Consider the following 15,842-nt stretch of genomic DNA (forward strand, 5'->3'; position numbering starts at 1 on the left):
GGACAAGCCTCAGAACAATTCCCATCAGGTGGTGTAGGCATGTTCCAACCAGTCAAGGGGAGAGGACTGATGGAGGTGGTGTTGGTAAGATGGTCACAGTAAATGAGCCAGGAGAACAACCACAAAGCTTTGTCATGACCACCCCAGAGCCAGGGTACATCAAGGTACATTGCTGTATAACCAGATGAAGAAAATAATGGCTTAAAATAACATGGTCTTCTATTTCAAGAATTAATTTTTCCTATCATTTTGCCATTTTGACCATTTAAAACACGTTTTCAAAGTCAGAAGGAAGCACTTGTGCTGTATTCACAGAGGCCTCCTGTGGTAGCAATATTTGAACTGTCTCATATCCCAGACTCATGGTGCAATAAATTGAACATTTAATTTAGCCTGTTCTTCTTTAACTTACTTATAAAGCATGTAAAGATAATATTTTAATACCAAAGCTAAAGTGTCAAAATAATAATTTAGCAAGAAAGATACGTTTCTAATGTTCCATTTATCGCCCCACCTCTTCCCAGAAAATGTTCTCAGACTAAGTTATGATTAACTTATAGGAGGCTTGGCTTTTGGTGGAATCAGAAGAGTAATAATTATAAATAAGGTAGAAACTGGCTTGAATGTCAGATACCAAAAATATCTAGCATGCATAACATGGTCTTAAATCATGTAGGTCAAATGAACAAGGAAATATTCTGCTATACCAAGGAAGTATTTTATGTTAAAATAGGCATGCTTTTTTTTTTTTCCACCAGAAAGTAGCCTTAAAATAAATTGCCATCCATGGGTAGCCCATAGCAAAACTCATTAGAAATGTACTCTGCATAGAAAAGCTCATTACTAATCAAAGTTTGGCAAGGAAAACATTTCTTATAAACTCAATTTTAATTGAGCTTTTCTTGTCTCAATTATTTTTAAGTACACCGAAACTAAGCACTAAAACGAGTGTCACTCTCACAAGAAATGTCTTTAATTTTCTGTAAACTGACATTTTGTTTAAATGAGGAAGGTGAGTTTCCCAAAAATCTATTCTAGCAAACCTTTTGATTTGTAAGATTAGATCACTGGATTCCTGGCAAAAGAGAAAACAGATCTTTTACTATTCAGGAAACTTAGTCATTATAAATTGGCATGGCTTCTAAACTTGTATAGAAACTGCTAATGCCAAATGTCAAACCACTGCCTTGGTAGAATACTAACACGAAGTCTAAGAATGTTTTTTAAATTGGCAAAATGGGATGGTCCTCTAAAAACTAATCACAGAAACATAAAAGTCAAACTGTACATTGCTTTTATTTCTTTTAAAAATAGTCCCATGCCTTCCTGGTGGGGTCTCCCTGTCTTCAATGAATCTTCTTACCTAAGTTTAATTAAGACAGCCCTTATTTTCTCCCAAGTGCATAATGATAGCCCTGTCACTTCACCATACGAACTGCATTATGCATGTGGAAGAAGAGTGCCCATTGTGAGCTGCAAGGAAGCTCTGTGGGTTCTCCTGGGGAGGCAAGTGAGATGCTTTGTGCAAACCATGTGCCTGCCTGAGTAAGCCCCATGTAGCTCCGGTCCCATTAGCACCGAGGACACGCCGGACCCCAGCTGGGGAAGAGCGGTCTGTTTGGAAGTTCTCTGCAATCGGGAGTCAATTTTTGTGAATCACTGCCTTAATATTCATTAATAGCTTTAGACTCCTAATCCCTTTTGAATATATTTTTCCATAATTGCTACTTCTCAAAAGGGTTGCCAAAGTAGGCATTTCTATTCTCTGAAAAATGCAGAAGAGAGCATAATGTTTTATATTCATCTGTGGAGTGTTTATGCTAATGTCCCAGCTCTCGAATACAGCGACTGTGGACCTTCCTGGCATAATGACTCGTTCTGCTTTGAAATGAACTGGTAACACTGGCAGTGTGGATTTTCTTCTTCTTCTTTTTTTTTTTTTTTTTTTTATCTCTTTGGGTCATGGTTTTACAATTATTTAAAGTGCATGGGAAAAATAGATTACAGAGGAAATCATTTTGAAAGTTGAAAATCTCTTACTTTCTAGTTTCACTTGTTGGCCTATTTATTTTTTTCCTGTAAAATCTATCCAGAAGCCCGCTGTGTTGTAGAGTAATTGAATTCAACTGTTTGAGATGGTATTAACCAGTGGATGACGTTTTTAGTCATGCATCGCCTAGCCTTCTTCATCTCCTTGCCTTCCTGAGAGTGAGCATACTTTCAAATAAAGCCTATTCTTCCATCATCCTCCATAAAATAAGATGTGTTGGTTTCATCTAGGTTGGTGGGTCCAAACAGATCCACACATGTAGTATTTGCTTAATCTACAGAGAACAGAGGTTTAGGAGCTGGCGGGCTGTGAGAATAACCACACTGAGACAAGGAACAGCTGAACATGGGGTTTGGAACAAGCACCATGGAGTCTCTTAGCACAGCTTAGGAAGTGTTAGCTCCCCAGGAAGTTCCTCTTGGCACATGTGGCAAATTTTGCATTTTCTAGGTATACTTCATGCAGACCTGGCACCTGCTGATTTTCTGGCGCTGGGCCTGGCCTTCTTTTAAGGTGTCTGATAATGGGTCAGAGGAAAACTGCAAATCTGGGTTCACCGTTGTCAGCCAAAAGCTATACTCATTTGCAAAAAAGTGGCAAGTTCCCTGCCGGCCTTGGCATTCAAGGAATGGTGCCGCTCTGAAATCCTCCAGGCAGCTGCCAGGTGACATGAGGGCCTGCCCTCCTCCTTGGTCCCCAGCTCCTGTGTGCTACCAGATAAAAGAGAGAATTAGGGCTCAGACACATGCAGACAACCCAGGCTCAATCAGGGACACACCCTGATCTAGGCTTGCTATTAACATTCTTCTTTAAATGATTCCATAAAGAACAAAATATAGTCTGCTGAAGAGCAGTAGGAAGAATGTTGGATGTGCACCCAAGGTGGAGCCAATTTCACCAATGGCTGAAGCAAATCCATTTTCTAAATTCTACCAAAGTGACCAAAAGAGTAATTGGCAGTAAAAAACAAGAAGAGCCCTGCATCTCAGCAGGCTATGGTTTGTGGTAGCCTTTATTACTATCTTCCTGTTGTCTGCACAGGATGTATACAATTATTGTCCAATCCAGACAGGGAAGGAGATTCTAGAAAACACAGGTGTAACAGGATTCAAGGGGCAGGGGACTCACCATCAGGAATGAGTACCCAATCCAGAGGCTCCTCCAGGCTTGTGGACATGGGGGGATGGACTGGTCCTGGCTGTGCACTGCCACTGCCTGTGCTGGAGCCTCACACACAGCACAGCGGCTGATGTAGGGGCGGATCTCTTCCTCTGACAGTGGCATCATGGGGAGGGGTGCAGCACTGGCCAGCCAGTAGGACCTGTCATTTCTCTGGGCATAGTGGCACACTTGGTGGATGTTGCAATAGGCAAAGGGCAGTGTGCTAAACATAGGAAGGCAAGAACCAGCCAGACCTTGGAGGGAAGAAAAGACATGATGTTTGAGCAGCCCGTGCTTTGTGCTCAATGACCTATCCCACACGTACTAACAAACACCTGCTCTGGCCTATGGTGGCTGTGCAGAGGCCTACTTCTGTGTTAGTGAAACCATTTCAGCCATCTCCCTGGCCCTATGGTCCAGCCCTCATCCACTCACTCCTCCCTCATGAGCCCAGCTATAGGCCAGAGGCTGGAGGTGAGCAGATTGCCCAGCAAGGACACAGATCTGCAAACACATGACCAAAGTCCAGCCTTTGAATGAGAAGCATGGGATGCCTGGACCTCTGGGAAGAGTTATCTTAAGCTGAGAGTTGAAATATGAAAAGGATTGAGCCAGGCTGAAGATGGAGGTGACTATTCAAAGAAGAGCAGCAGTGAAGAGAGCCAAGGCACAGAGCATGGGGCTCAGGGAAATCAGAGCTCACTGAGGGGACTGAGGGGTGTAGGGAGTGTGTGCATCTCCTCTCAGGGGTGTCCAGAGAGAAATCAGACCACAGAATGTAGATTTTTGTCAATCTTATTAAGGGACTTGGATTTCATCTCAAGAGTTTTTCATAGCTTTAAGATGCTCTGACTAGCCCAAGGTAGGGGAAGCAAGACTGATGGTATAGAGGCGAGACAGGAGAGAGAACAGTGGCATAATCCAAGATATTAAACATGTCTTCTTCCTTTCCCCTGTGCTCAAAGATCTAGGTCCCTGTGATGGGAAAAGACAATAGCTATAGCCAATAATGAAGATGAATATGGAAGCAGCTGCATAGGTCTGTACTCTGTGACCCCCTTATAGCTCTGGGGATATTGACCAGTAAAGGCAGTGACAAGACTCACCTTGCCATCGCTGACTCTGTCAGTACATCCTTCCCATACCCACCACCCTGGTCACTGTTTTCTTAAAAAGACAGTATTTGCCATTGCTCAGGTACTTAGACCCTTTCCTTGAAATGGTCTTTGCAGGCTTACAAATCAACTTTTGATAATTGTCAAGGAGCACCAAGGGATAGCCCTCAATGTAAAGTCCTGCAGTTGGAGTAGGGCAGGGAGTTGATGGTAGCAAGTGCCATTACACACACCCATTGGTATGTGCTACACCACTGTACATATGAACATAGGAGCTCACCATGTCCCAACTAAAAAACTTACATTTGGGAGTAAAAACTGTATTTCATAATAGAGTTCCATTTAACCTACTGCTGAAGAATCATTTTTAAAAATGAGCAATACATAGCCAGGTAATAACTCTAGCCAGAAAGAGCTTCTGTGCTACATAGGAAGAATCACTTGGAAATTTTAATGGCAATTTTTTAAAGTAATAATCCCATGGCAGATTTGTAATTGTTTACGATGTTAATGAAGCTGTAAAATTAACCCCAAGATTTTATTCTCCAAGCAATGCGGCATAGGTGGTCATGTGGAATATACATACCAAGGTCTTGATTGTGTGCTTTCTCCTGTCCTTCCATGTATAATAGACTGTACCCAGTCCAGAGATGGGGCATGCCCACAGGGCAGACAGGTTCTTGATCTGTTTGACTATGGAGAACCAGGAGGAAGCCACTGAAGTATCCAGGGCCAATCCCTTTGGGTCCAGGATCACCAGTGGGACCAGGAGGGCCTGGAGGAATAAAGAAATGAAACAGTTCAAGAAGTTCTATTTAACAAGTACCTCTATCCCAGAACTGTGCAAAGCACCCAGAGAACAGAGGGGCAGGACACAGCCCTTCCCCGGGAATGCCCCCCCACACAACTACAGTAGACATAAACACAACTCATCCACAAGTACAAGGGGGCATCTACACACCCAGGTTCCAAATCTGTAAATTCAATCATTCTCCAATTGAAAAACCAAGAAAAAGCAAAAAGAAAACCAAACAGTGCCTCTATACTGAGCATGTACAAAATTTTTTCCTAAATAATACAATATTCTACTTAAATAACATTTGCAGTATAATAGGTATTATACTTTAACAATAAAGTATACAGGAAGGTGTATGTATATGATATGCAAATACTACACCATTTTATGTAAGGGACTTGGTGACCCTTGATTTTGGTATTCGTTGGCATCTTGGAACCAGCCACCCCAAGGATACTGATGGAGGACTGTATTGTTCCAAGCAATTTCTGAGTGGCTGAACTATATCAGCATGAAAACAAAACAGAAAGAAATTCTTTCCCTCCTAAGGGTTACATTCCACTTGAGGACAAGAAAGGACAATAAGCATAACAAAATTCTAAATTAGAAAACAATTTTGGGGCATGGTCAGTGCTCACAAGAAAATAACTGGAAGGGAGCAGTGATATTCATGACAGCAAGCAAGGGAACCCAAAAAACCAGAGGCCAAGTGATTCAGCCAGCTGCAAAGAGGGAGAACATGCTACCATCCTCAAGATCCTCTAGAGGGTGATCACATAGCAAGCCAGGCTAACCAACCCTTGCAGACCTTGGAAAGGAACAGCTGCAATGGGCACCATTTCCTGATGATGTGGAGCTGCTTTGGAAAATAAAATACTGAGCAAGATACAGCACCTAGACTAACTTTTACAATGGTTTAACATCCATTAGAACATGGGAGATGTACCCCACTCTCTTCTTGTTGCTTTTGTCTCCCTAACACCTGCTGGACTGGTATCTAAAGTTTTTTTTTTTTTTATAGCATCCTGTTTGGAAACTGCTGGAAGGCAGACTTGTTATGCAGCTCTTAGATCTGCAGCATCAGAAAAAGAAGGAGAAAAATAAATGCTTTACCTGGTGCTCCAGGATAGCCAGCCTCTCCAGTATCACCTTCACATCCAGGAGGTCCAGGAGACCCAGGGACACCATCCTCACCCCTCCTGCCATCCAGCCCAGGCTTCCCTTTGCACCCTGCAGGAAAGTGCATTATGGTAGGGATGAAAACAACATGATCCCTGCCAGCAGGTTCCACCCATGTGTGCCATATGCCAGCCCAGGCTTCCTTCATTCTTGACTACATTGCACCAGCACATTTAGTCTTCCCGATTGCATGAAGTTGGGGTTAACCATCTCCATTTTGTAACTGGGCTCACTGAGGCTCTGAGAGGTCAGGCATTTTGACTTTAATTAAGTAATGGGCTGGCTGGGCCAGTTTAAAGTGGTACCCAGGGAGATGTTGAGAAAGGTTTTCCTATTTCTTTTATATTATTGTATTTTTGCCTTTAGAAGAAAAACATTAAACATATATTGTTTTTATAATTACATATTAGTCTTCAAAATGGATTTTTTAAGCCTGGATGGTGGAATGAGTAAAATTTAATAGAATTCAGTTGGGGTCAAGTTAAATTTGAATCCAGATAAGAATCGATTCTACCATTAAGCATGCCCTCCGCCTTTTGTTTTTGAAATAGGGTCTCAATAACTTTGCTTGGGATGGCCTCGAACACAAGATCCCCTGCCTCTGCCTCCTGAGTAGCTAGAATTATGGGTGCGCTTCACAATGCCCAGCTAGCAACTTTTCATAATAGCTTTTCATTGAGTGTGTGTAATGTTCTAGGCTCCACACAACCCCTTAGATTATCCAACTCAGTCCTTGAAGCAGCCATATGAGTAGGTCTGCTCCCATGCCAGTAGGGAGACAGGCTCAAAAAGGTCACAGAGCCAGCAGGTGTGGAGAACATACACGATGAGTGCCAAGGTTGCACCAAAAGCCCCACCACCTGACAAGCTGCAGAACTTGATAAATCCTTACAGGACATAGCTGGGGAACTTGTCAGCAGGCACAATAATCCTGGAGGGGTTCTTTAAAGTGCTTGGTTACTCTTTTGTCAAGACAGCAAAATTCATTATCTACAATCTGCATTTGGTCAAGGTGGCAGACATGGTTATTGTCTTTGGGGGAGTTTATTGCCATTAGCCCTGGTTAACTGAATTACCAGCCTTCTCCAGGTTTCCAATCTCTACTTCTTTCTCTTTCTCTTTCTCTCTCTCCTCCCACTCTGTCCTTCTCCCTCCCTTTCCCCACCCACCTCATGAATTAGCTTGCTACAGCTGGACTGATTTGTGTCTTTGTGCCATCCTCCTCCCAAATTCACATATTGCCATCCTACTTCCCACAGTCTTAGAATGACTATACTTGGGAAGAGAGCCCCTTAAAGATAGGACTAAGGCAAAATGAGGCCCATAGGTGGAGAGAACTCCAATCTCACTGGTGTCTTTATAAGAAGAGAAAATTGGGACATACAAAGGGACACCAAGGTCATGTGTGTCTAGGATGTTACAGGGAGAAGGCTGACATCTGCAAGCCAAAGAGAGAGCCTCAGGAGAAACTAAACCTACTGCCACTTTGATCTTGGACTTCTACTTCCAGAACTGTGGGGGATAAACTTTCTGTTGTGTTAGCCACCCAGTCTGTATGACAGCCTGAGCAAACTAATATATAGCCTAAAATCAGCCATTAAGTCAAAGGTGTACTCACTTCAGTGGCCTTTCTTCTCCCCTCCTAATGGTGTGAAGATGATGAAGCTACACATGCCAATCGCCCCCTGGAGTCCACTGAGACACCCTGTCCTATTGGACAGAGCAGCTTTGCCTGCTCTCAAGGGTCCCAGCCCAGCCATTAAGGTGACCAAGGACACTGACCTAGGCCTTAAAACACCCCCCAGGCCATGAAAAGGTTTAAGCAGGCTTGATCTGGGCTTGGCAGGCTGGCAGAAATTCCTTGCAGCTTCCTTTTCTCTGTTTTACTCTGAGAGGCCCCTCCCTGCGCCCTGCTGTCCAGGCCAGGCCCTGGCTAGGCTTTCATGCTCAGTCTGGTAGCTGACTAGCCTAGAACACCCTGGGCTCACATCTGCCCACTCCAGCCCACCTAAGACACATCACTGATGAAAGAAACCCAAGGAAGCTGTGGACATGGGCCCTCCAACTTTTCAATAAATCAGCATGTGCCTCAGTAGGTCTGGGCCAGGAGCAAAAGAGCCCACATTTATGATATGTTCCCGAGTGACTCTGCTGTTGCTGGACCAGACTGAGAACCACTGTTCTAGAGTGTAAGTTAAATTTTTATAAATAAAGGTCCATCTTGTCTATTTTGAAAATACTCTATTTCTGCCTAATATTTTTCTCTTTTAAAATATTTTCTTTCTTTTCTTACTTCTGCCTATTCTTTAAACCAGAAAAATTATGTAAGGAATTCATTTGAAGGAAACAATGCTACCAAAAATAATAGCAAAGAGATCTACTGTTTATTCTGTCAGATAGGTCCTAAAAGCTTTTTGTGACAGAAAACTCATGTAATTCTCACAACCATCCTGTTTTAAAGATGAGGGAACTGAGTCACTGAGAAGTTATGTGGTAGAGTTTCTACAGTCTACTTCCAGAGTCTCCTCTTCTAGCCATTGTACTTCCTCATTATAATCAGGGATGCTTGCATGTAAGACATTCATTACCCAAAATGATATTCATTACCAGTTGCTTATCATAGTGGAAAAATGGAAATACCTTACTTAAGTCAGAGCAGTTCCAGACCTAAATCAGCAACACCACCTGGGAACTTATACAGAGGAATATCAGAGCTCACTCCACACCTGACAAGCCAGAAAGTCTGCAGTGGGTCCAGGAACCAGGGTTTTCACAAGCTCTCCAAGGGATTCCAACATGTAGAAAGCTTGAGGACCTAGACTTTATGTGTCCCCCATGACTCTCTTCTACCTTAAGGTTAAGTTCCACTGTTAGAGATTTCTACGTTACCTTTTGTTAGCACTCAGCATGTTGGTGCCAACTAGTCAACCCCTTCCCTTCCAGCTAGCCTGTTGCTCCGAGGGCAGGGCCTTGTTGGATTAATTTATTTCTTACAAAGCTCTGGCACCAAAGCAATCAATAAATAATTTATGTAAATAAATCATGGCACAATCAAATACTGCAATACTGTACAGCCACTACAGACAATTTTGTAGGAAAATGCATAATGACAGACAGGTAATAGCATGTTCAAAAGAGCAGTTTGCAAAAGAGTGTGTGTGGGTGATCTCGTTTTAAAAACATGCAGAAATAAGAATGGACAGATACACTGCCAACGGTACCTTTTTAAAAATGTGTTTAAGATAGACTAATAGAGGAGGTAAATTTGATCACAGTATATTATATGCACGTATGAAACCCTTTGTACATGCATGTATGAAACCCTTTGTACAATTAATATATGCTAATAAAAGAGGGAACATAATGTATAGTTTCTTTTGCTTTACATTTTTTTAAAAATTTGTGTAATAAGGATTTTTTTTCCTCTTAATCATATAACTGTCCTAGGCCAATGCTTCCATCTTCCTCTCTGTACACAAACGGTTATCAATACCAGGTACTTCTGCCCATGCAGGTACATTGTCAACATCTGGTTGTCATACGGGAGAAGGGTCTGAAATTGGCATCTAGTGGATAGAGGCCAGGTATGCTCCTCAACACCCTACATAATGCACATGACAGCCCTCCTGATAACAGCTTACCTGGCCCCAAATGTCAACAGTATCAGGTTGAGAAAGCCTCCCTACATTGTAAGTTACACTAGGAGTCATGACACCTAGCTGTCCTCAAGCTGCTATGGTGTGTAGAGTGGTGGTTGGCAAATCACAGTCTGGGAGTCCCACAGCCAGGTCTATGGCCACACTGATGCTGGACACACTGGTTAACTGCATATCATCTATGATGCTTTGGGCTGCAACAGCAGAGCTAGCAGTCACAAGAGAGACCTTCTGCCTCTAATGCCTACTACCATAATCTACCATCTGGATCTTTACAGAAAATGTTTTTGGGGCCTTAGTCTAGGAGGATGTAAAAATCAAGCAGGCAAATGCATATATCTCTGGTGACATAAATGTGACACTAAAGAGTAAAGTAGAAGAGAGCAGGAGCAGAGAGAAAGTCACTAACCTTGGGTCTTAGATTCTAATGAGAAAAGGCTCCTAGAGAGGGTGACCTTGAGGTCAGAACATTAATGGCATAATCCAGGTGAAGGGCGCTTGGGCAGAGGAAACAGTACCTGTGAAGGCCTAGAGGAGGGAGGGGTGTGTGGTGCCTTCAGGGCCTCACAGTGGAGGGAGGCTGAAGGGAATGATACAGTTTGAGTCACAAGGGTTTGGCCTGGAGAGAAGAAAGGACAACATTTTGGAAGTTTGGGTTCGTTCCTGAAGGTAGCCCTAGGATATTCACAACAGGGTTCTGAGGTGTTAAGTTATGAGGTGTCTCCCTTCCCGTCTCTCTCCCTCACAAGAGCCACACATCCTATAACCAACTGCAATGTGTGCCCCTCACTGCTTGAAAGATTTGTTCTAATGTTGGCTGTCCTTCTGTCCCCAGGACCAGCTAGTCTCTCCCCGCTTGGCTTGAAATGCCATTAAAAGATGAAATACAATTGACCATTAAAGTACTTATGTTCTGTTGGCTATGAGATTGTGAGACCCTGGTTGGAGAAACACATCTTATTCATCTTTAAACTGCCCACAATAGTACTGTACAGAATAGAAGGAATCTGGAGATATTTACTGAATTGAATTTGTGGAACCCCACCATAGGTCACATCTTCTACTTGAGAGTTATTTATTTAAAAGTTGGAGGCAGCCCTTGATATAGCAAATATATGCATAAAATGCCATATATTTAAAATGAGGTTGAGTGGTCACTCCTACTGACCGTTGGAGAATTTTGCCCAGGCAATGGTTGCCAAAGGAAGAGAAGATGAATTCTTACTGACCCAATTCCCAACACCCACAGGCTGCTAAGAGAAGTCACTACACTCCAATTAACTCTGTGCACAAACACAGATGCATGCAGCTTACACCACCAACAAAAACACATATTAATTTGAGGAAAGTTCCAGAGTTGCTTTGGTCTCTCCCCTAGAACTATTCAGGATCCAGCTAGAGAGACATCTCTTGAGTGCTCGGCTTCTTGGGCCTGGGAAACTACTAGAAAAACAGGTGATACAAAATTCAGTTCTACTTCCAATTCCTTAGCCCTAAACCAAAAACAATCCATATCACAGCGAGGCAGCAGAGGAAACAGAAGAGGGGCTGGCCTTGGGTCTCCTCTTCTCATAATTTACATACAGGTTTTCAGGACGCATAGGCACTACCAACAAGGGACCGATACCTTCTAGATGCCCAGCCCCGGGCCTCCCTGATCTTTTTGTAAATTAGCCAATGTGGTAGGGATACCTGAAAAGAAAATAAGCTACTTGGAGAATACTTTTTAACAGAACAGTTAAAAAGTGATTAGGATCCTGCCACCTTGACAATAACTGAGCAATGCACAGATCAATTAAATGAACTGTGCAGTCACTGCCAATATTTAGAGTAACCCTTCTTCTCCCTTCCCCCTTCTAGGTGGTTTGTCTCCTCCCTCTCAGAGGCTCTGTTTCTGCTTCACTGAGTCTCAATTCATTTTTTTTTTCATTCAAAACCAAGTCAACAAGCTATTAGAGATTAACAGGGCATCTACTCTGTTGCCAGAAGTTGGCCAAATCAAAAAGATTTAAGTGAGATTTCAACACAAAAATAGAAGGGATGCATGGGTCTAGTTAGTTCTTGACTAAATCTTTGGATCTATATAGAAAAATAAGGAAAAGAGAAAGGACATTTTCATTGCTACATTATCACTAGTTATTTAGGCTCCATACAGAAAGCAACATAATAAAACATCTAAATTTTCATTTCAGCAGTGTCTGATGCAAATAACAAACAGAGTAAGACTCATACCTGGTCCTGGGGGGCCTCTCTGTCCAGGGAGCCCCATGGGTCCTTCTGGTCCTCTTGAGCCTGGTACCCCAGGAAGCCCTGGGATTCGGGGACAGCCATCCACATCTGCAGGTGGCCCAGGATGACCTGAAATTAGAATCCCCACTATGTGATAGGTTCAAATGCTTCTGAGTAAGCTCCTTCTGTACTTCCCAATTAAAGATGGACTTCTAACACTATTCTGAAATGTTAACAAGAATGCTCAACAATCCACTGTACGTTCCATGAAGGCAGGAACTTGTCTTGCTTACTGCAAGGACACAGGAAAATCTTCCAGAAAGCATTTGCTGAATAAATGAATGATAGACTGCTGGGATAAATGAAGGAAATTATCAGACAAAGCAGAAATAGTGGCAAGTTGGCAAAGATAACAATAATTTGATGGTCTTCATAGGATTTCCAATCTTTGGGTCATTTTTTACCAGGGTGCCCACATTTCAAGAGAGACTGGGGGGGCCCTAAACTCAGCTTTACCATGTCCCTAATTCATTACACTGCAATCCCCTGGCTTTCCCTAGACAGTTACTTAAATAGAATTTCAGGATAGCTAGAGGCTCTAACACACTGACTTTCAACCTTGCTTGAATGTTGAAATGATCTGGGGGAGTTATAAAAATAGTCTGATCCTGGGCCCCACCCCTGGGAATACTGGTATACATGGCAACAGGATGTGGCCTGGGCAATGGCTTCAGCATTGGTTCCATGATAAACTCAGCCGGGCAAAAGCACTGCTCCTGGGACCCCATCCAGACTTACTCCAAGGAACTCCTGAGGTGGGATTCTTGAATTAGCATGCCTATAAATTCCCCAGGTGATTCCAATGACTGCTAGAGCTGACAGGCAGTGCCATGAAGTTTTGTTCTGACTATAGCACATCACAATCATCTGGCTGATTTGTTAGGAACCAGCTGAGTCAGGAGATCTGAGGTGGGAGCTGACATAACCATTTCTAACATGTTCCCAGATAAGGTGGATGGCACTGACCTGGAAATCTTTATGTTGAGAAATATAGTGCTAAGTAAGATTCTGATAGTTCTAAGTTCTTGATTATAGTCACATCTTCAAGAAATTTTTGTCTTTCTTTCCTTTTTGGGGGGTGGTGAGGGCTATCTCACTATATAGTTCAGACTGACTTTGAACTCAGCCTCCTAAGGGCTGGAATTACAGGTATGTACCACTACCCTTCAAAGCTAAGATTTTTTTTCTAAAGCTTCATTCAGTCACCTTGCAACATCCCACAAGGATAAGAAATAACATTGAGCAATAATGTTAACATACTAACACTTACTGAATGCTTTCTCATGTACCAGGCCCTGTGCTAAGTGCTTAACTAGGAGACCCTCTGAGTAAGACTGTGTATATACTACGTTCTTAGATGATCACGTGTAAAAAATCTTAGCAAATAAGTGATAATTATGATAATACAGCTAACACATGGCAGAGTCTAGATTAAAATCCACAAAGCTCTGGCTCCAAACCTGTGCTCTTGACCACCACATCACATTGTTTCAAGAATTCTTTTTTTTTTTTTTTTTGTTAGTACTGGGGATTGCACCCAGGGCCTTGGCCTTGGTTGTGCTAGGCAAGTGCTTTACCACTGAGTCACATCCGTAACCCAAGAACTCTATGTGATGAATTCTAAGAAATGAAACATCTTAAAACATGCCATTTGATTAGATATTATTTTCTTAAACTTCAGACAAATGTGTGTAATAATTTTAACATCAGCAATGATAAATCAGCAAGAAAATCCTAGGAAACTGTGGCCATAACCACAAAGTTTTGGTCTACATAATTCTTCATGTGCCTGAGCAAAATGTACTTAAACTCTATAAGCTGCTTGGGACTTAACCCCACATAAGACAGTATGAGCCACAGGAACACAGGTATAATTTCACAATAGGTCTAGTTGAATGGAAAACTTGGCTTTTCCAACATGGGTAACTTGGGAGAGTCACATGGGAACATTTCGTGCTTTCCCTGAATAAATATGGCCTTTCCGGGGAGGTGGAATGGGGAAGGGGAAGAATCTGACTGGACTAGATTTAGAATTTTAATGTTATCTTCAAACGATTTTCTGCATACAATTATACAGAGAAACGAATGAAATGAAAACACATTGAATATACAACTTTAATTTTTAAATACAAATAGTTAAAATAGGAATCTTCTAAATATTTTTTGATTTTGCTTTTCTTTACTTTTTTAACAAACCAGAAGCTAAAGAAAAGATCTGAGTTATCTCTTCTAAAGATCCTAAAAATAATACATGGGGTCTGCATTCAGGGAAATTTACATTAGGGTTAATAACAGATGTCTAGAAAGAAATAAATACAAGCAGTCACAATTTTTCTTTTTCCCTTTTGAAAAACACTTTTTAATTTTCTTTGAAAATGCCAGGCACAAAATAATATGTTGCTTTTGCATGTAGAGTATTAAGTGAACATTTGCTTTTTAATACACAAAGAAATTTGTTCCTTGAAAATGGACTTAGAATGTGCTCAGAAAGGCTTGTCACAGCCTCTTTTTGGATGATAAGGGACCATGTTTTAACAATGTTGACACTACTTATTTTAGGGATGTTCTACATGTTTATATTGTAGATTTCATAAAAGGAACTTACATTAGTGTGTAATACAAAATTTGACAAGGAAAGCACTCATACTTTGTGCCAAAATTGAAATTACATAAGCTGAGTATCTACATCGCCTTGACAACCTATAATATGAGGCTCATGGTTAGGACAGTAATATAAGGTTACTATACTGGTAATGAGGAGGCAAAGACATCAAAACCCAATATAACTATAAGATCACAAATGCAGTGTTTCCACTGTATTTGCCTTTCTGGGCAAAGGTGTAAGGGACAAAAAAGTAAGTTGAGGAGAAATTAGCCATTTTATAGCAATGCTTACCTCTGGAGCCTGGAGAGATCCAAAGAAATGAGGCCACACAACGATTTTCACATGGTGGAAAGAGATTTTAAATTTGTGAATTAGGGCAAAAAATGATACAAGTTTCTTGAGAACATAAATAATATTTGGGGAAGCATCAATGACAAGAAGACTGACAGCATCATATTTACATAAAACATCCACATCAGTGTGACAGACAGATACAGCCATGATCTAACACCAATGGAGTCTTCATCGCTGGAAAAACTTAAAATGAAGCTCTCTTGAGAAATCTAAAACTATAGTTGATTTCCTACGGTAAATATGCCCTGAGTTAATGTGTATATGAATTCTGTCCATTTAAGACTTCTGAAAATTCTGTATTAATTTGTCATGTTCTACAGGTTGTACAGAGAAAGGAAATACAAAAAGAATCCAAGTGCCAAGTCCTTTGTCCTGTTGTACTATGATCCCCCACAAAGCAGTGTATTTTATTTATTCTGGGAACTAGGCTGTCAATGTAGGAGACTGCAAATATTCTGAATTAGTCATATATTACTATGATATTGATTTAAGATCTTGAACAATATTACTCCTACCAACCTTGAATGCACATCTGTTTACCCTTTCTATTCCTAATTCTTCTTTGGCTAACTTGACCCTATGATTAAAAAGTCTTGTCTATAGTGTTAAGTAACCTTTCACCTTCATAGGAAATAAT

General features: G+C 41.6%; 1 protein-coding gene across 6 annotated transcripts in view; it reads right to left on the reverse strand.

The window, feature by feature from the left end:
- Window positions 1-1,894: 1,894 nt before the first annotated feature.
- Window positions 1,895-15,842, reverse strand: part of Col4a4 (collagen type IV alpha 4 chain) — a 246,505-nt gene continuing 232,557 nt past the window's right edge. For all 6 annotated transcript variants that reach the window (XM_074071878.1, XM_074071877.1, XM_074071880.1 and 3 more), the window contains exons 43-48: window positions 15,143-15,151; window positions 12,190-12,315; window positions 6,236-6,352; window positions 4,913-5,101; window positions 3,179-3,465; window positions 1,895-2,760 (exon numbers count right to left, since the gene is read on the reverse strand). In XM_074071878.1, coding sequence (XP_073927979.1) covers window positions 2,497-2,760; window positions 3,179-3,465; window positions 4,913-5,101; window positions 6,236-6,352; window positions 12,190-12,315; window positions 15,143-15,151 — 992 coding nt within the window. In that variant the 3' untranslated portion in view covers window positions 1,895-2,496. The remainder of the gene's footprint in view (window positions 2,761-3,178; window positions 3,466-4,912; window positions 5,102-6,235; window positions 6,353-12,189; window positions 12,316-15,142; window positions 15,152-15,842) is intronic.

This window comes from Castor canadensis, chromosome 4 (genome assembly GCF_047511655.1).
Source record: "Castor canadensis chromosome 4, mCasCan1.hap1v2, whole genome shotgun sequence".
Lineage (NCBI taxonomy): Eukaryota > Metazoa > Chordata > Mammalia > Rodentia > Castoridae > Castor > Castor canadensis.